This window comes from Populus trichocarpa, chromosome 17 (genome assembly GCF_000002775.5).
Source record: "Populus trichocarpa isolate Nisqually-1 chromosome 17, P.trichocarpa_v4.1, whole genome shotgun sequence".
Classification (NCBI taxonomy): domain Eukaryota; kingdom Viridiplantae; phylum Streptophyta; class Magnoliopsida; order Malpighiales; family Salicaceae; genus Populus; species Populus trichocarpa.
This window is the reverse complement of record NC_037301.2, coordinates 14,330,369-14,352,121: the sequence shown is the minus strand read 5'-3', so window position 1 is coordinate 14,352,121 and position 21,753 is coordinate 14,330,369. Positions and strand designations below refer to the sequence as shown.

Sequence of the window (21,753 nt, the reverse complement as noted above, 5' to 3'; positions counted from 1 at the left end):
AACGTGAGCTAGGAAATGTCCAAAACCATGATGTCAGGAATTTATCATGGTGACAGAGGCAAGTGATTGCCAGCTTTGTTTGTTTCATAATTGACTTCTGGGCTAATTAATAATTAGTTCGAGGCTTAATCATCCACAAGAACCCTCTAGATGGAAATATACATGTGGGGCACAACGATCAATCTTTGATGTTTTGAGTTCTTTAATCATGAACTAGAGCAAATCAGCATCATGCAGCTGAACAATGCAATTAAATTTACATTCCTAAATTGGAAAAGGATTATACAGTATCATTCCTTCAGGTCTGAACTAGCACAGATGTGGTCATGTACCACTGCATCGGACCTAGCAGAAACCGTTTGGCAACGCAGTGCACCGCAGCAAAAGCATCATTTTTTGTGTTTTTGCTAGCAAAACACAGGTCGCACCGCAGCGCACTGTGTTGCCAAACAGGAAGCAGTTCAAGTTGTAAAAATGCCATTGAATCCTATGAGATTAAAGGGGTGTAGAAAGCGAGAAGATATTTCTCATTCCCACTCAAAACATCCAAAAGCTATCTTGTGCTTTACAATGACATCCAAATAACAGAGGTAGTGGCGAAGATAGAATCCAGAGTGGCTAAGCACGCTGCCCAGAATAAGGCTATAACAAAGCACTTACACATAATTCCAATATTCATTGATTCAGTTGACCTGGTATATAGTATAAATTTAGCAGCATACGATTAAAATACAGCAGAAATATTAACCTCAAGGGACTAATATATAACCTAGATCCATTTAAATTCACTATGAAATCAAGAAAAAATACAGCATAAAAGTATAAATAGAGAAAAATAAAGGTAAGTGGAGGTGTCTCTAATGTACCTATGGAATTACGTCTAGGAGAACTTTTGAGGCATGGTATAGTACAGTGACTTTGAAATAATCCCCATAATGTAGATTGTTTATGTCAAGGTAAGAATCAAAAGAACTATCTGCCATCATTGGTCATCAACTGTGAAAAAACTTGGCTGTTTCTAATCTCTGAAGGACCATCACCGCTGTCGGTTTCTGTCTCTGTGTTAATTGATGGAGCTTGGGGAGCTATTCTAGGTGTTGTGAGCTCTGGTGCATTTGCATTGCTGTCGTCACGTGGTTCTCGTGATGGTTTAGAATCAGATTCTTGAAGTTGAAGTGCATACTCCAAATTCCATAACACGTCACCCATGCTTGGCCTATCGACACCATAGTCAGCCAAGCATTTCTCTGCTGTCTCTCCGAATTTCTTCAGAGAATTTTGCTTTATCTGTCCCATGAGATGAGGATCGATAATTTGCTCGAGTATGCCCTTCTTCTGCCATTGCATTGCCCATTCTGCTAAATTCACCTGCTCCCTAGCAAGTAATGGATCAACAGCGGGCCTAGCGCAAAGAACTTCAAGAAGCACAACTCCAAATGAATAAACATCTGATTTATCAGTAAGCTGCTGTCTTCGGAAGTACTCTGGATCAAGATATCCAAAGCTGCCTTTTACACCAGTACTTACATGGGTTTCATCCAGACACGGGCCAGATCGTGAAAGACCAAAATCAGCAACCTTGGCTAAGTAATTTTCATCAAGCAAAATATTCGTAGATTTGATGTCACGATGGATAATGCCTTGAGCAGAACCTGTATGCAGGTAGTGAAGACCTCTTGCTGCACCAATGCAAATCTCAAGCCTTTGCTTCCAAGAAAGATGAGAACACCCCGGGCCATACAAATGCTTCTTCAATGGCCCCTTTTCCATGTACTCATAAACAAGGATCATTTCTGACTGTTCTTCACAATACCCAACGAGGGAAACAAGATGGCGGTGGCGTATCTTAGACAAAACTGTTATTTCAGTTTGGAATTCTGGGAGTCCTTGCCTGGATCCTGGCACACCCCTCTTTACAGCAACCTTGGTGTTGTCTTTAAGAACCCCTTTGAAAACCATACCAAATCCACCAGAACCAATTATCAGACTGTTATCAAAATTGTTGGTTGCCAACTGTACATCGGCGAAGGGGATCTTCAAGCTTCGATATTCATTGACAGTCACTTCAGACATTCTACTATGCGTGCTACCTCCATATACACGTAAAGGTGTCCAACCTGCACTTTCTACTCGTGTTGGTTTCGGCTTCTTCTTCTTGCATTTACATGCAAGTATAACTACAAAGACAGCCAAACACAGAACAAAGCCTCCTATACTTGAAGCCACCACAATCCAAACCGTTATCTTCTTGGATTCACTATGCAAATGAGAAGGATTTACCATCTTCATGATCTCTACCCCATTCAAAATGGCGTTGACCTTCATAAGACTACTAACAGCCGAAGGTCCAATACTCACTTGCACAGCCCCTAAATCATTAGAATCCACAATAAAGTCTATGTACATTGGTGATGAAAGTACATGGAATGTAAGGGATGACAAATCAAGATCATTGTAGGCAGAGTAATCGTTTAGGTACACATCAAAGTACAACTGACTAAGTGAAGTACTAACAATATCACAGAAATGTAATCGAACCAAGTGCCGAACCCCACCAGAACCCACAGGAAAATTCCATGTGATATTAAATCTTGACTGCAATGGGTTATTATCCTTATTCATCTGCTGTGCAGTCATATATACATTTTCGGGCGCAATCTCCCTACTAGCACCCCCACTCTGATAATTAGGAACATGAGTAGTGACTGCACGTTTAGCAGCAGATTTCAAAACAAGAAAATCCTCATCAGGAATCCAGGTTCTCCACAAAGTATCATTGAAAGGCACCAATTTTGAACCTCCAACATTAATCCTATGAATTGTCTCTAAAACATGCGAAGAAAGATTCTTGTACACTTCAATTCCATTTGCACTAACCAATTTAGCTCCCTCATCAAGAATAAAATCCTTCGGAGCTGAAAACACTTCAATTGCATTCACAAACCCAAAACTTGATTCACCAGCAGGACTAAACAGAATCTCAAGAGCATTATCATCTACTCTCAAAATATACTCTTTAAGCACAACAACTTTGGTACTAAAATCACTCAATAGCAAATTCCCATTTACTAAAATACTAAACTTTGCAGTTGATAAATCAAAGCCTTGAGCTTTAAATGGAGAGAAATGAAATCGTACCAAGTGAGTCCCATTTCTCTTAATATTGAACTGGTAGCTTGAAGCAGTAGTGAAAACTCTAGCTGTGCTGTACAAAGTCGGTGAGTTTGGAGATGGGTTTTGGTTCTTGAGTGAAATGGACTGGCCTTTTGAGAGAGAGACTGGACCTTGTTTAGTGGAATCAGGCAGAAAGATTCTGCTATCTGTAGGAGTGAAGGAGGTGTTGGTGTTTGAGCCACAATTGACGAGGAAGTTGTCTGTGGGACTGAAAGAGGTGGAGAAACAGATGAGAGACAGCAGTGCTAGGGAGAGAAGAAGAAGGGTGTTGGTTTCCATTGAAGGAGGTTTCCTGGGGTTCATCAAGAGAGAGAGGAAAAAAATAAAGAAAGAGACCTTCTAAGATATGGAGACTGAAGAGACATAACGGTGAACTGTAGAAGAGAGATTTGCCTGTGTAAGAACAGGGTCACTAGAAACTTGACTTTGAGGATTGCTGTCATCCTACTGTTTATTTTGTCATGTCCAAGGCAACATGCACATGTGAACTTTGACATATACATCGGCATGCCATATGTGAATGATTGTGATTAGGCATCAGTTGTGTCCCAAGTAGATGTTTGACATTTGTGAACCCAATCTTCGACATGAAGGTGCACCCTCAATGATTATTTTGGCAGTAGTTTTTGATCCTTTTTCAGGGATGCAAAATGTTGTTTTGGCATTTGCAAAAAGCAGGTAAGCTTTGAGTTAGGTGGGTTTCCATCATGGAAAGGTATGAATAATCGAGCACGGGTTATTTGTGTAACAGTGTTGATTTTGGTGTTTCAAAAGAGATTTTGAAAAAAAAAAATAAATATTTTTAAATTATTTTTACATGTTGATGTCAAAATAATTTTTAAAAGATAAAAAAAAACATTATTTTAATACATTTATAAACAAAAAAATACTTTAAAAAATAACCGTTGCTATATTTTTAAACACTGGTATTGAAGTTTGTTGTACTAGCAAGAAATAATGTATGTTAACTCTGAAGAGGATAATTCAACTGATGAAATCCTGAATTTGCTCTTCATAAACCACCAGTTCGACTCTTACAAATTTTAGGATTACTAAAAATTTACATGGTCATTATCTTCAGAGCCAATAGAGTTAGTTGAGGTGCTCGCAAGTTAATCTAGACACTAACATTAATTTAATAAAAAGGAAATAGTGCACATTCAAAATATATATATATATATATATATATATATATAAAACAAAAAAATATTTTAATATCTAACCTTAGAGTTCTCAACTTTGTCATTTCTTTTAAAATATTTGTGGCATTGAACCGGTTAATTTTGTATTAGGTTTGGTCAGAAGTCAACTTCTTAGATTACTTAGATTTACTGAGTTAGTATATATATTGGTTTAAATTGTGGATTATCCATGTTGAATAAATATGGATTAATTTATTGAATTGGTTTGGGAAATCAACGAGCAAATTTGGGTAGATGCACTAGCTTTCACAAAGTGGATGACAGAAATCATCAATCCACTTGGGATTCCTATTATTATAGAAATCCCATAATCTCAAAACTAAGGAATGAGTTGACAGATTGAATTTTCATTCACCCCAGCCAAATCCCGAGTTATCTTGCTGAGTTGAACCACACACGCAAGCCATAGATATCACCTAAGCCATAAATTTAACCTGGGGCAGAAAAAGTTAAAAAAAAAAAAAAGACTGCAATTTCTTCGAGTAAACTCACCGCTTATGTCCAAAACACGCTTTGACAAAAGGGGGTGCCAGGGAAGCAAGTGTCTTTATAGCGTTGATAGTTGTGGCCTCTCTGGATGCTCCTAGATCTTGTGGGTGTGGTCGTAGCATCACTGTGTATGTAAATGGACTGGATTTGCTTTGCTTGGTGGCTGTCATTTTCATGGTGCATTATACGAATGAGCTGTAATCTTACATCATGATACCATGAATTTACCTCTGTTAAGCACAGTTGCCTAAATACTCCTAAAAATTGACCCCCGACTTGATCAAACCAATTAATTTTATTTAAAAGAAAAATTTATTTTTTTATTAATTAGCTCGAATCATGACCCAAGCTCCACTTCGAGTCCATTTCTAAGAAAAAATTTAGTTATCTATGTGTAAAAATTATGATCGGACTTGTTTGAAAACGCGGCTGCGACTACGTTTTTAAAAAATTTAATTTTTTTTGCTAAAATTTAATATGGTTTGTATATTTTGGATCGTTTTGATGTACTAATGTCAAAAATAATTTTTAAAAAATAAAAAAATATCATTGACATGTATTTTGACACGAAAAATTATTTGAAAAGTACCTGCAACTACACTATCAAACACTATCTAAATATATTATTGATTAATGAGCTAGCAATCAAAGAATGATTCGATTAGTTTCATATGTAATTCCCTCTTATTGGAGATTATGTCATGTTTTTTTCCTACTCGAAGTATCTCTTATGAGTTCTACATTGATGCAAAAGAACTTCTAGCTCCATTAAATATGCTATTGGTTAATTGAATCAGAGCTTGATTCAATTAGATGTACAGTTTTTTTATTTATTAAATAACATGTTATGTTAACTTTTTAGGGATCTGCCTGTAAAACCATGATAGAATATTAAACATATTGTAAAAAAAAAAAAACGATTTGAAATATATCATTGGTCAATCAATCGATAATCAAAGCTTAATTTAATTAGAATAATGTGTTGGCCCGTTTGATTTAAAATCATGTCATGTTGATTTCCAGGATTAGAGTCTTTCAGGAATTGTATACGTGTGTTTATATTGAAGTGTGAAATATTTTTTAAAAGTATTTTTAAGTTAAAAATATATTAATTTTATTTTTATATTAGTATATAAAAAAATTAAGAAGTCATAAAAAATATTAATTTAATATATTTGTAAGTAAAATATATTTTTAAAACATATAAAAAAACATAAATTACCGCCCTAGTAAACACTTCTTTGCTTGAGACATTTATCCGAGAAAACAAAAATAGATGGTTTGCAATCCCGAGAAATGTAGCTCAATTGATCAGGCTCTAAACTTGCTTTCTAGAGGTTACCAGTTCGAGTCTTACAGACTTTAAAATTATTGAAGATTTACATAATTATTAATTTGAAAACCTATAAAATTAATAAAAATATATATAAACTGATACAATTACTCACAATAATCTAAAAACAATGACACGATGATTTGGCCTTGTCCATAATATTTGGTCTCGTGCGGTAGAAAAAAATGTTTGATGAAACATAATTCAAATACCTATACCTGTTTTCTTTTTTTTTTCCTTCTCTTTTTCTTTAAATCTCTGTCAAAGCTCCTCTAATTTACACACTAAAAAATTCCTATGATTTAATTTTTTTTAATTATGTTCATATACTTGAAGAATAAATAATATAATGTTCTCAAATAAAAAAAAAAGTCCTTAATTTGTCTTTATTTACATTCTCCACTTTATTATATTATTTATTTGTTTTTATTTCCATCAGTATTGTTAATTTAATTTCACCTCTTTATTTTTGTTTTCAATTCCAATATTTAGGCAAGGGCATCTGGAATATGGATCCGTAGGAACTCGTGATTCTTATTAAACAAAGAGCATGCATGCATAAGTGTCTGTGCGTGCACTTTTGTGTTATTTTCGATGAATATAAATATTTTTAGAATCTGTATCAAATCTAATGTATTTTTAAATTAATTTATATATATATATATATATATTAAAATGAGTTACTAATTAACCAGTATCTCAACATGTCCAGTTTGTCTTTGTCCTCGTATTCTAGCTAGATGCTCTGCATTTTTCTATGAGAATTTATAATATTGAATCATGTTAATTATGGGTAACTTTTATTTTTAGTGTTTTTTAAAAATATATTTGTTTTGAAAAAAATATCAAAAAAATATATTTTTTGATATTTTTTGATAATTTTATTAAATCAATATTAAAAATATATTTGTCTTGAAAAATATTAGAAATCTTGTTTTTATGGTATATGCCTATATGGTGGAGAAGAGATGAAGAAGAAGGTTTTAATTTAGTTAATTAACTTTTTTCTCATATATTTGAAAATAAATAAAATACCCAAATGTTAAAAAACAGATTAAGGGAAAAAAATGCAGGAATTATCTGAAAAATTTTAAGAAAAGAAAAATATTTAAGCTAAAAAATAGAGTGTAATAACACACACACACAAAAAAAAAAAAAAACAGACTCATATTTATTTTAATAACAAACTAACAAGCTCATATATCCTAAATTAGTATTTAATATTTGATAAAGGAAAAAAAAAGGTAATTCTTTATCCTGTAAACTTAATTTAGTTTTTTTAGTATTTTTTATAATTCTGAAAAAACCCACGCTTTTTTTCTATATTTTTTATAATTCTGAAAAAAAAAATCTTCGAGGACAAAGTCCATAGAAGATCAAAAGTACATGGAGAAAAATGCATAAAAGATCAAAATTACAAGGAGAAAACATGTTATTAGCCCTATATATAAAATAATGATCATCCCCACCAAAACATTTAAGTTTTTTACTTGAAGCTGCAGAATATAGTTTTATGCTATTAATTGCTGCTCTGATTTGGCTTGTCAAAAGCTCTTGCCCATGAATAACTTGACCTTATGCCTCTTCCTTTTATTTGATTTATTGACCTTCTGAAAAAGGAAAGAAAAAGGCTTTGAAGGCCTGAAACTTTTAGGGCAAAAAATGGGAATACTTTCCTTATAAAGAGTAATTAATAGGTTAGGAATAGCTAGTTGATTATGAACATACAACGTATAAAATAGGGAGCTTTGATTGCCCAGCAGCACCATCCTACGAACACGAAGGACAACCTACCTTAAAAAATGAGTCCACTTCAGTTTTCAAATAAGTTTGACAAATGGGTACCATGCAATTAATCGTCTTTTTCAAAGAATTGGAATCAATTGGATGCTTAAAGATATTGTTTTTGTATATTGAGTATGAGAATTAAATTCTAAATAGAATTTAATTTTTAAAAATTATACAAAAGTGAATTAGAAGTTAACCACACTGATTTACAATTCTAATAAAAAAAATATAATATTAAAATTAATTTTTTTAAAATATCTATCTACCTTTGTTTTTTTAGAGATATTTGAAAAAATAAGATAAATATGATGATGGTAATATATGAAACAAAATGAATTGAATTTCATCTCTTCTAAGCATATAAATTTAACTTATTTATCAATTGAATTTAAACTAAACACTATAATTATATTTAATTATAGTAAAGAAATGATTCTAAACATCAATATTTACCAAAGCATAATGTAATTTAAAAATTTAAGCTATTATATACATGACACTTTATAAAATAATTTTATATTATACTATTTAAATTAGATGGGAGCTTTTCATGGAGGTAGAGACAAGCTATAAATTATTTGTAGCCAATTGATTTTAATTTTGACTAAATATACAACGATAACGTGTAAAGAATGAGTTTTTATTACCCAGTAACCTCCCAAGGAGGATAGCCCACAGCTCATATCATTGATGTGATTTATTCGTTTCGTTCTCTTTTTTTTTTTTTTTTTATATTTACGTGGGGTGTCCGGTTCAGCTTACGCGCACTACGACTATTCCCCATGGTCCACTGGACATCCTGCAAGCCCAGAAGCAGGTAAGGCACCGCGGGGGTGACAGACGTGCACATAAAGGATCGAACCCGGGACGGGGACGGAACAAGTCACACAATTGACCACAACAGCTAGACCCTCAAGTGCTCGTTCTTTTTTTTCCTTTAAATGAATGTTGAATCAATGAACGAACTATAGATTTTCTTCAATTTACCAAAGAGTTGACTGACATATTATTTTTGTCCTAAATACCATTTTAAAAATGGGTACCATATATGCCATCAATTATCTTTGTAGTATTGAAAGTTGGGTGTCTCTCCATTGATGCAGCATACAGAGAGATAGCAAGGTTTGTTGAAATAGCAAAATTAATCCATTCAAAGACAAACACTGGGTTAGTGGAGGGAAGCAAAATCTCAGTTTTATTCATAATTTTCATCCTCCAGAGAGAATGTTCATGACAATATACATATAAAAAAAGTGAAATTGGTATCCAAATATATATATACAGGATGATTTGTGAAATTTACTTTTACTTACTAATAGCTGAAGATAGGTTTCGAATGCGAGGGTACCACTGTGGATTTTTATTTCTCCTCAAATCTTCATGTACATCTTTGGATAATATACTAATTAACATGAATATTTTAACAGATTTTTTTATTAAATTACTTAATTATGAAGTATTTCTCAAGTTGGTTTCATTTTTTATTCATTTTAATTAAAGGGTTTAGATCGGTTTATCTCATCTCTCAATTGATTTAGTATTTGATTTTTACTGATCTAAAAAAAAATATTGAAAAACCCTAGTTTGTGCTGTGCCCAACTTGCAATTATTAATGGAAAACTAGCAATCTTAAGGGTTATTCAAATAATTAATGAGATCTATTCTTTTTTTTTTGTCATCTATTTTTGGATCCCACATAAAAATTAAAAAAAAAGAGAAAATATAAATTAATGGTTTAATTGTGTAGCATATATTTTAGCAAAAATAGAATCTTAATAAAGAAGCTCAATTAGTAGCTTGGTTGAACAATTTGTATTTCTTGATAAAGGAATATTTTTTTCAACCGTTATTCATTATGTTACCAACCGATCTTTATGTTAGCACGTATTGGGGCAATTTTTTTGTAATGCGTTGCAACCAAAGAAAAGAAAAGAAAATCCCGGTGTTGGCACTTGTTCAACCACACATCACTTGCAAATTTCTTGCAATTATCAATGGAATAGCACGCGTGGTCCTTCTATATAATGGAGTCTGCTCTTGCAAGAGGTATGACACAAAATAAAGTAGTTTAATTGATGGAGAGTGTCAACTGCAGGAGAGATCATGGAAATGTTGAGCAAGAAGGTTGGTTTGCTGCTGATGGTGGCCTTTCTTTTCGTTGCCATTTGTGGTCATTCCGCTTCTGCTATGCGGCCATTTCCACTCTCAGACCCCATAAGTAACATATGTATCCCAACAAAGAAACAAGTAGTTTAATGCTAGAAAGCTCCACTTCACTTCTTATTGAAGCTATTAAGAAAAAACTTCAAGCATGTATCGACTCGGTTATTCAGCCCATGAAGCCTCTTAAGCCCACTATATATATATATAAAACACAAAATAAAGTAGTTTAATTGATGGAGAGTGTTAACTGCAGGAGAGATCATGGAAATGTTGAGCAAGAAGGTTGGTTTGCATCTGATGGTGCCCTTTCTTTTCGTTGCCATTTGCGGTCATTCCGCTATGCGGCCATTTCCACTCTCAGACCCCATAAGTGTATCCCTACAAAGAAACACGTAGTTTATTGCTAGAAAACTCCACTTCTTGTTAAAGCTATTAAGAAAAAACTTCAAGCATGTATCGACTCGGTTATTCAGCCCATGAAGCCTCTAAAGCCCACTATACAATTCTTACAATCTTGGCCGTCTTGGCATGTGATCTCTAGTTGTGTTCTATTTGAAATATCTATTCTAATCATGCCATAAATCCTCCTATCAAAAAAGAAATCTTCGTACTTCAATAGGACAATATCAACAACTATCCAACACTCATCCACAGTACCCTTGTCAATTATCTCCGATGCTTTACGGTATGCAGCAGGGAATGGAGAGCTCAGATTAGGTCTCTTTTTGGCACAATACATTGGTGGGTTCTTTGTCTTTAAAGAATCAGTTTCCAGTCTTGTTTGTAGTTGCTGCGTACAAGGACTCAAGAATTCCAGAAATGGGAACATTTGGAACTGATACAAAAGTTAAAATCTTTTAAATTAGACTAGACAAACATTCGCATTTGAAATATTAATTTATAAAAAAAAAATTAGACAAGACAAACACCCTGTCATGGACGGCGAAATATATATATTTTTTTATCTTATGATAATTTGATTTAATATTATGTACAACAAATAAAAACGGTTAGTAGTTTTCAGTATCTCATTATCATTTTTTATTCATATCCTCGTCTGCAATTTTCAAATGTATTTATGGGGCTAGATGGGGTTTTGACAAGTTGATGAGGATCAAGGAAGGCGTTTGAAAAAAGATTATAACAGAGCAAGCAGGCTGTGGATGAAGCAAGGAGAAGCCAGCAGAGGGACGACAGGAACTAGTGTCCTGGTGGAAAAGGAGTGTCCAGAAGGAGGAGCTTCCATGTTACGGCAGGATCGAATTTGAAATCAGAAAACAGATACTGACGGGATCATAATCTCTGAAGATTCTGAAGGTAGACCACTTCAACAAGAAGGAAATGGAAATATTAGAGCTGCAGTCAGTCTGCTGTTGTCCTAGCATGAAAATCCAAGTTAAGGTATCCATTAAGATCCGCCACCAAATCAATATCCTAGTAGGACAAAGATAAACCACAACTCTCCGTTTATTCTTATGCTTCCAATAGGGGAAGGACTGCATCAACTTTCAGTAGGTATGGGTGTTCTTGAATTGTCTGGCGAGGACAAACCTGCATGGCCACCTAGAAGAAGGTTATCTATTCCTGCCGGATCAGTGATCACTACTGTTCTGAAACCACTGCCAGTAGGGAATATGACCCCAATATCCGAGGCTAGAATCAAGAGATCTACTACAAAAAATGACACTCCTCTTTCTAATCAATGCTGCTAGGGCTTCAACCCAAAAGAAATTCAACCTGATAGCTTTAGCTTCCTATTGGATCTCATAAATTAAGATATCTGAACCTATTGCTCAGCATTCAATTTCTCTTGCTTTCTTCAAACTTCCCTTAGGACCTGGATGTGAGCCGGTTCAAATTTAAAGGTTGCGGAATGAGCTGAAATCGTATGTAGGTCGTCATGAACTTACTGATTTTGGGGAATTAGTGAAATAATTATTTTGAGTGCTATAATATTTCAGAACATTAAGAACAGGTTCTGGTCTCGGAAACCTATTCTCAGATGCTTCCTAAAAACGCAACTCGATCATCTAATGACGAAGTTCATAACTCTCATTGTATAACAGGGACAAGGAAACTGAGTCCCAGGTCCCTAAACGCTGATGCTGCTGAAGTTTCCACAGTGATAGAATCAGCCAACAAGAATACTTCTCAGAAGAAGAATTCTACAACATCCAAGACCAGGGGATCCTTGAACAAGACTATTGAAAAATTCAAGGACGATGTCAGACACCGGAAGTCGACACTTGGGAACAAGGATCTTCTTGAAGGGGAAGGTAATGATGAGGATCAAGGAAGACGTTTGAAAAATGCGTATAACAGAGCAAGGAGGTTACGGATGAAGCAAGGAGAAGCCAGTAGGGGACGACACAAACCAATGTCTTGAGGAAAAGGAGAGTCTGGAAGAGCAAAGCTTCTATGTTACGGCAGAATCCAATTTGAAGTGAGACAGATGCTAGCCGGATTAGAGTCTCTGACTTGAGGTGTTTTGAGTTCTGATTTGAACCAACCATCTTTAGGTTATATCTTAATAAGAATTAAGATTATTTTTATCAGTTGTTGTAATTTTTCTCTTATTAGAACTCTTGTTAGACTGTGTTATTAGGCTATATAAATAGCCAAGGTGTGCTGAACATTTACCAAGCAATCAGAAACTACAAAGTATCGAACTTTCAAAAACTTTTGTGAACTCTTCTATTCCTACTTGAGTTTCCAATATCACAAGTCATCTTTTGCACAGAAAAGATAATATTGTTCTTACAGATACGGATGAGAAAGGAATGGTTCTTGTGTTAATTCAACCACTGTGAATTCATGGGGGCTCTCCAAGAGAGATAAAGCATGGAACAACACAACACAGAACAACCACTATGAAATGGGAGCTATCCAAGATGACGAAGCATGCAATAACCCAACACAAAGTATGTAAATGAGAACTTGTTATCAATCTAAGACTATTTCTCAAATTGAAGGTGCACAACAAGCAACCTTACCGATATTTCTTTTTCCACAGAAGGATGCCTTGATCTTAGACTATATATGTACTTGATAAGAAGTACTCTATTTCATTTCTAAATTCCATCTCATTCTTTTTTTGTGTTTGATTGTAAGATTTTAAATAGAAATTCTTAATCTTAATTAACCACTAAATTGTTCGATCCACAGGGTCAAGAAGATTCACAGGACAAAGGTAATTAAGAAGTGTAGATATTAAAGAGACTTCAAAACCGTTTACCTTGAAGATATTATACTTGGCTGCATCCGCTCATCTCAGAATCATATAAGATGATTATATAAACCGTTCATCACATTTCTAACTAGAAAGAATCTCAAATCTTAACCATCTAGATGATGGCCCAGTGGTAAGAATTTGGAATCAAGAGGTTTGCTCCTTCTGTGGTTTCAGGTTCGAGCCCTGTGGATGCTCATATGATGGCCACTGGAAGCTTATATGGTCGTTAACTTCAGGATCCGTGAGATTAGTCGAGGTGCATGCAAGCTGACCCGGACACCCATGTTAAAAAAAAAAAATCTCAAATCTTACTGTTGATATATCATCCACTGTGAAAACTATATTTGATTCTTTTTAATTCTTTGGCGCTACCCTCATCGATTTAATTCCTGGGACCCGTTAACTTAAATATATATAGAAAACAAATAAAATAAAATAAAATAAAATAATTTATTATTACTCATCTTGACCATGCTAGCTGCTCAATTATCATGTATAACAAAATTAATATCATCTTGACTTAAAAGATTAAAATGTTAGTTGAAGCTTTAATAATAATCTTATATTAATCCCTAATTAAGAGACAGGTGAAGATTTAAGAATTTCTTAAACCAGTCATTACTTTATGTTAAATTATATGATAAGAAGAGGTCGCTACTATTTGGTTAATAAACTTTTTATATCATATTAAGCAATTATTTTAATTTAAAAATTTAAATTATTAAGTATATTCCTAAAAAATGTATTATTTACTAACAATTGTAATCGAATTATGTTAAAAAGATAATATGGAATACTTATACAGGACATGCATGCAATCATGAAGAACATCCCTTGTAAGGCACCAAGGCTTCTGACCCAGCGATCCTGGCAAAATTTTCCTTCCTTCTGCATTCTGAGTTCAAGATTTAGTGTGCATGCTTGTCATCTCTGCGATAACTTATCTGTTTATTAGACTTGCAGGGTGTTTAATGAATTCAAAAATTAATTGTGGCGCGCATAAGCCGGTTCGGACAACCCGAGTTATAAAAAAAAAAGTCCCTTATAATTGCACCTCCTTGAATAGAGGTATCATTCATGCAACCAATGGATAATGCTATCACACAATCTCCAGAGGATAATGTTCGTCCCACCTTCCGTGGATTGATGGGCAACATGCCATTTAAGAGCATGCCTTAATTTGAACGTGGACAGAGTAAGAGAAATTCGAGTGTTGTAATCATTGGAAGAAAAAATATATAAATTTTCATGTTAGGATTATGTCCAAATTTCAAGATTGATTTAATTTTTTTGGGATATAATATTAGTATCTTATCAATGAAATGATAGCACTAATATATAAGATATAACAAGGTAAATAAATTATATTTTAATGTTTTGATATGCTGATATCATAAATAAATTTAAAAAATATTATTTTAATACATTTCCAAGTAAAAAACACTTTAAAAAACAACTTCTTAATAAATTAAACTTATCTAAGCTCACACTTGGTTTATTTCTATATCAAGTTTTAAAAACATATATATTTGTGTTTCAAAAGTGCTTTTGAAATTTTTTTTTTAATTTGCTTCAAAATAAATTTTTTAGTGTTTTACATTGTTTTGATGTATTGATATTAAAACTGAATTTAAAAAAAATATTATTTCAATATATTTTCAAAGTAAAAAATACTTTGAAAAGTAATCGTAACTACGTTACCAAACAAGTTCTAAGTACTCAGCAAACCAATTCAAGCTAATATATATATATATATATATATTATGAAAATCAGGGAAATTTATTAAACTGGCTATCAAGTGGATGAAAAACCATTATAAAAAGGAAAAGATAAAACATACACTAGTTTATGTTTGACACATTAAAATCTATAATTTTACAAATTATACCTTCTAGTAATCTGTAATTATACATGAAAGGAAGATCAAAGTGATTAAAGGTTGTTAATAATTCATCCTTGCAACTCGTCTAGGCAAATTGCAAAGTTTTGTTTTGCAAGATGATTTTAGCCCCTTTTAATTTATTTAGTCAGAATCAAAACAACAAAAACAGCACTAGAATAGTGGACTGCATCCCGTAGTTAATCCAATTTATAAGAATTAGAGGCTAGTAGTTGGACTACTTTGCCGCCAACTATCCAATCATCTTCTCAACATTTTGTTCAAAAGTTTCTTAATTAATTTGAAATAAAGTAATACTAGATCAAGCACAATAAGCTGGTTTAAAAAAATAATAAAAAAGACTAATTAATTCATTTCTCAAGAACGAATTAATAATTTATTCTAGCAATTTTTTTAAAAAATAAAAGCATCCATGCTTTGTCTAACCACGTGCTTAGATTGTTTTATATGGTTTACGTACCCACATACATATAATTAATGTGGTTAAATATTATGAAATGTACTTTACCCACTTGATTATTGAACTTTCTAAGATTAGTGTAATAAAAAGGGTAATTATTTTGAGTCGGGCCATCAAATTGTTGCTCAAAGTTCGTACGTGTGAGAATGAATTGGATGATTATTCTCTCACTAAAAGCATTTATGAATTGCTGCACTGTATACCTAGCCTGAGTGCTTCACGTAAAATGTTCCATTATAATGCTGACCACTTTGCTTATATTGTTTGGATAGAACTCCAATTTTGGTAATTTTCGGTAAAAGGTTTATGAAGATTAAATTTATTCATCAAATGTTGAATAATTATCTTAATTCAAGAATTTAAATTATCAAGAGTTTTTTTTTTAGATTTTTTTTTTATTGATGAGTAATTCTGAATCGAATTATATGATAAGATGGAATCCTTGTACAGGAAATGCTTGCAATCATCAACGAAAAGGTCTCCCTTTACATATTGAATAGAGATATTCAATAAAACTAACTCTAAAAAGATAACGTACGTAGGTCACTAATTAACAAGATAATGTTGTTCGTCCCCACCTTAGGTGGATTGATGGACAACGTACCATTTAAGAGCATGCCTTAATTTGATTCTGGACAGAGTAATAGATATTTGAGTGTTGTAATTCCAATATAAATTATATTTTGGGTTTTCTTTTAATACGATAACTTTGTTGATTTAATGATAAGAGTTGAAGTTTTATCACTCTTATTATTATTTTAATTTAAATTAATTAATAATACTATGTAATGCACGTCTAAGGTCTCCCTTTCAGCTCCTTGAATAAAGATACTCAATAACACTAACTCTAAAAAGATAATGTATATCACTAACGCGACAATGGTATCCTTAGGTGGATTGATGGAAAATTTAAGGGTGTTGAGATTATGACAATAATTGTTTTTTAAAATATTTTTTATTTAAAAATATATTAAAAATAATTTATTTTAGTTTTTAAAATTTATTTTTGATATTAGCATATTAAAATAATCTAAAATATAAAATTAAATTTAAAAATAAATTAATTTTTTTAAAAATATTTTTAAAAGACAAAAACAATTAAGGTTGAAATTGTCTCATGCTACAACTCGTGCATTTTCCCGAACAGATGGTAGGGTCTGCCGATTGAGTGAAAGGGAAGAGGCCCAACTCTGATTGACAAGCGCCAATAGCGAGCCACCCAATAGCAAGACTGGATATTGCGCGCTTTATAAAAGATGTTTGTGATCCCTCGATTGAGCTTTGTTTATGGGCAAGCTAAGCAGCCCAGGCCATGGACATTAACGACAAGAAGAAAAGAAAATGGAAACGGGGAGTTATGGGGTTAGAAAAAGAGAGAACAAGGTCTGGCGATAATCCTCAATAAAAATGATTTTATATATATATATATATATATATATATATATATATATATATATATATATATATATATATATATATATATATATATTCCCTTCACTAAAAAATGGAGTTACTGGCCCACAAACAAGCACCAATAGCTTCCTTGCTTTCCTCGTGGAAATTAGTTTCAATAATGTTGTTTTCTAACAACTCATTCTTCACAAACTTGAGAAAGAGTGGTTAGAAAACACTGAATTTTCAATCCGTCAAAATTAAAATGTTCATAGCGAAAATGTAGTTGCCATGCTTCCTCCTTTAACCTCATAGAAAAATGTGAACGAGTAATGTTTTGAAGATATAGAAGAAACAATTGATTCATTCTCATGTTAACTTTCAAAATTAAGCCTAATCTGTCATTTTCAATTTTACTCTATTTTTTTTTTGGATTCGAGAAAACTCCACTTCCCAGAAAACGCACTTTGTGGATCCAGGTGAGAGAGTAATGCCCCGGCTGTTCCAAACTCTTACAAGAGATGCACGCCTGACTCGAACTCGAGACCTGCTGTGCAAATCTCAAGCTCTTTGTAATCACGCTACGTCCATTGAGGACTCTATTTTTTTATATATAAACTCCATACCTCTTTTCTTGAATTGATTAGTGCTAAGTAAATTTATTTTTAATTATGTAACAAAAAAAAATCAAAGATGGTGTGGATGGTATTCTTTTTTATTTGAAACGCTACCTACATTGTTTTTTCCATAACAGAAATTTTAAACTTGTCATCAAACATCATAAAATTTTGATAAGATTCATTTAAATTAGAGAAGACTAACTTATCTTCACTTATATGATTGTTATATTCATTTTGTAAGTACCATAAAAATTTTCTATGAGGTTTGCTTGAAGACTGGCGTGTTTATGATTCTGTGGCTATTTTTGCTTCGATAAGATTGTTTAAGAGTATAGTAGAGATTGCTTTCCAAGATATTTTTTATTTGAAAATGTATTAAAATATTTTTTTTTATATTTTTGATATCATCATATTAAAACGATAAAAAACCACTATAAAAAATTAATTTAAAACTAAAAAAAGATTAAAATTTTTTAAAAGAATAGTTTAATCGTAGTGTCAAAAGAGCCTCCGTTTGCTTCGCTGATCTACGTTACTACACAACTGCTGCTTCTCTAAATTGTTGTGGAAGTCTACTGTTAGCTGCTGTTGAAACCATTTATTGCAGTGCTGCTTCTCTTGCGAATAAGAGACTAAGCTGTTGCTTCTTGATTTTCTGTTGCTGCTCGTGTGTAAGAACTGTTTGGAGCTGCTGCTAGAACTGCATGTTTGAAGCGACTGTTGTGTCAGTTTGAGGTGCTGATTGTCAAGTTACCGGTGCTGCTGTTACGTGTAGAACTGGGAGGACTCTTGTACGTCGAGTTGCTGTTACGTGAAGGAGTTTACCGTTGATTTTTTTTTCTTCTGTGAAACAAGTGCTATAGCTGCTTTTGGAGAAACACGAAGGAAGTTGCTGCTGCTGCTGGGAGGACTGCTTCTATTTTATGTCGCTGCCACTGCAGTGAGACGGATGTTGCGTCTTCGTCTACTGTTTTTGCTACTGCGAAGAGTTTGCTTTCGCTGCTGCATATGATTTTTTTTTTCCTTGTTGTCTCAACTATATACCAACTATTAATTAGAAGCACTAAACACTCAAATATTTAATCTCTTAAGATTTTATAGATTGATTAAATCATCTTTAATTTGCATACTTAATTTGACCTTTATATTTACAGAAAAATGAACCAGCTATGATTCTAATTAACCAATCTAACTAGTCGATTACACATTTCTAGGATAGAAAATACAAGTAGTAATATATATGCAAACTAGAAATATCTTTCCCTCCTAATCATCTCCTCATTGTTAGCCAAACTGCTAACTCACTTTCTATTTTAGTTTATTTTTTTAATCCCAGCCACGCGCGGGTGCTGACTGCTCTATTTCCATGTTATATACAAGTCAAGGGGCCGAGTAGCGACGGTGGAGTGGCAATATGATTAAAGAATCCTTGATTTGAGTGGTCTAATTCAAAAGGTTGCTAGACTAAAACATAAACTTTTTTAAAGTTTAGGGTGGCATGGCCCAAAGGCTCTTCCAGAGAGCTTTGCTTTGGCTAGTCTAACTAATAATTTTAAGATGAATTTATGAATTGCTACGATATATCCAAGCTTGAGTGCTTCACACAAAATTTCCCATAAAAAATGATATCCACTTTTCTTCTATTGTTTGAATAAAACTCAAATACAGGTTTATGAGGATTAGATTTAAGCGTAAATTTAATTGTTAATTAATAGGGTAATCATTACCCCCATTTCCAGAAAAAAATTCTAATCTTAAACTGTTTATATATCATCCACAGTGAGACTATATTTGAATCTTTTTTTAATTCTTTAGAGACTTATGGGATGAAAGTAATCTTTTTAATTCGTTAGAGACTTCTGGCATGCATGAAAGCAATGTTCTAGTTTTTTTTTTTAGGAAAAAAAACTTTATTTTTTTATTGTTTTGAAATGTTTTGTACATTTGTTGGGTTCTTTTTTTTAATTTTTTTTCTTTCTTGACTTGATTTTGTGTAGAAAATAAAAGATTATTAGAAAGTAATTTTTTTATTAGGAAGGATCGTGATTAATAAAACTTTTATATGATATCAAATAAGTATTTTAATAAAAGAATTAAATTATTAAGAAGGTTTTTAAAAATGATTTTATATTATTTATTAATAATTCGGAATCGAATTATATGATATTGAAAAGATGGAATACTTGTACAGGACAGGCTTGCAATCATCAATGAAAAGGTCTGCCTTTCAGCTCCTTATAAAGGTCTTCAACAACACTAACTCTAAAAAGATGATAAAGGACGTCACTAGCGAGATAATGTTCGTCCTTTCATTCAAAGAAGACGTGCTCGCGCTACTCACCTCGTGCGTTGGCTCCGTCGAAACTGGAGGAGCTAGCGCTGCGGCATGCTACCCCCGGCAAAGGAGAGGCCTGCCGCGAGGGGGGTGGCCGATGCTAGCCGGTATATTTAAAAATAATATTTTAGATTCAAACTTAATAGTACTGTAAGATTAATGACAAATACAGGTTATTATAAGTGAAACAATACTCGTTATTATATTAATATAATATGTAAATTCTATTGGAAAAGGATATATAATTATAATACCAACGATTGTAAATTTTCTTACACATGCTTACTTGAAACTACAAACAAAAGGGACCGCCAAAGCAATGCTCTTGCTACCGTCTACAGCCAATTAGCGATGGCAATGGCATCATGATTTAGGTTTTAATTTCTAGAGATTTATATTTTATTTATTATTTATTAGATAAAAAAATTAGGTATTTATATTATATTTATTGGGTTTTGAGTATCCATATAAATATCAATTATTCAACTATTATTTAATATTCAATAAAAAAATAATGCACACACACCCAATACAAATGAATGATTTTTTTATATAGAATTATCTTGATTAAATTATCATTATTGTTGCCAATTATTGATGTAGCAAGGAGAAGGGTGTTCGGCTATAACTCGGGGCATTTTTCACGAGCAGATGGTTGGGTCTGCCGATTGAGTAAAAGGGAAGAGACCCAACTCTGATTGACAACCAATCGCAAGACAGTGTACTGCACACTTTATAAAAGATGTCTGTGATCCCTCCACTGAGTTGTGATCCCTCGATCGAGCATTGTTTATGGAAAACGTAAGCAGCCCTGGCCATGGCTTCCTGCCACTACTTTTTGAGTTGGTTGAATTCATATAAAAGAGTTTTTTTCCAGTTTTTCTAGTGGAATTAGACTTTCTCTCTTCCTAAACTGGAAATACACGCTTTTATTTATTGAGGACATTAACGACAAGTAAAAGAAATGGGAAGGGAGGTTTTCGGGTTAGGAAAAGAGAGAACAAGTTCTGACGAATTTACTGAAAGAGTTAAAGAGAGGAAAGTTCGTGAAGATTTTCGAGGATGGGTGGATAAATTAAATTGCAATTAAAATAGGGGATGATTTATCAAATTTACTATTGATATTATGTTAATGTTATGAATATTCATCTAACAAATTAATTTAGCTCTTAGACGGAATTTTTTTATTATTTTTTTTAATGATATGAGAGGATTTTGAGTTTTATAGTTCCTAAACGTGCTTATATTTTTGTTTTCTTTATCAAAACTTTTATAAAAAAAAAAAAACAATTGAAATCAATTTGTAAAAATGTCTTAAAATATTTCTCTAAATGTAATTAATATGGCGATAATGTTCCATCACATGCAATCTTGCTTCCAATTGTTATTATTATTAGTAGAAAGATATGTTTACTCGTTATCCTCGTATTATTCCAATAAATACAAATGAGGTTGGCTAACAACGTGGTTAAAAAAAAAATTAATTGCTTTTCAAATTATTTTTATTTAAAAATATTAAATTGATGTATTTAGGTTTTTTTTTTTTATTTTGATATTTTTTCTTATATCTAAAATAAAAAAATCTTAAAAAAAATCATTTTAATGAAAAGATATTTTTACAAATTAGCCCTTATTATTTTTATTGCTATTGTTTTTTGTTTTTT

The 21,753-nt window shown here is 32.6% G+C and overlaps 1 protein-coding gene and 1 pseudogene across 1 annotated transcript; one reads left to right on the top strand and one right to left on the bottom strand.

Moving 5' to 3' along the window:
* Positions 1 to 656: 656 nt before the first annotated feature.
* Positions 657 to 3,791, bottom strand: LOC18110498 (probable receptor-like protein kinase At5g24010). The gene has a single exon (XM_024592442.2). It carries the CDS (start codon positions 3,475 to 3,477, stop codon positions 973 to 975), a length of 2,505 nt encoding a protein of 834 aa, XP_024448210.1. The 5' UTR covers positions 3,478 to 3,791; the 3' UTR covers positions 657 to 972.
* A 6,270-nt stretch (positions 3,792 to 10,061) lies between these two features.
* On the top strand, positions 10,062 to 12,805 carry LOC112325628 (uncharacterized; annotated as a pseudogene).
* The last annotated feature ends 8,948 nt before the right edge of the window (positions 12,806 to 21,753 follow it).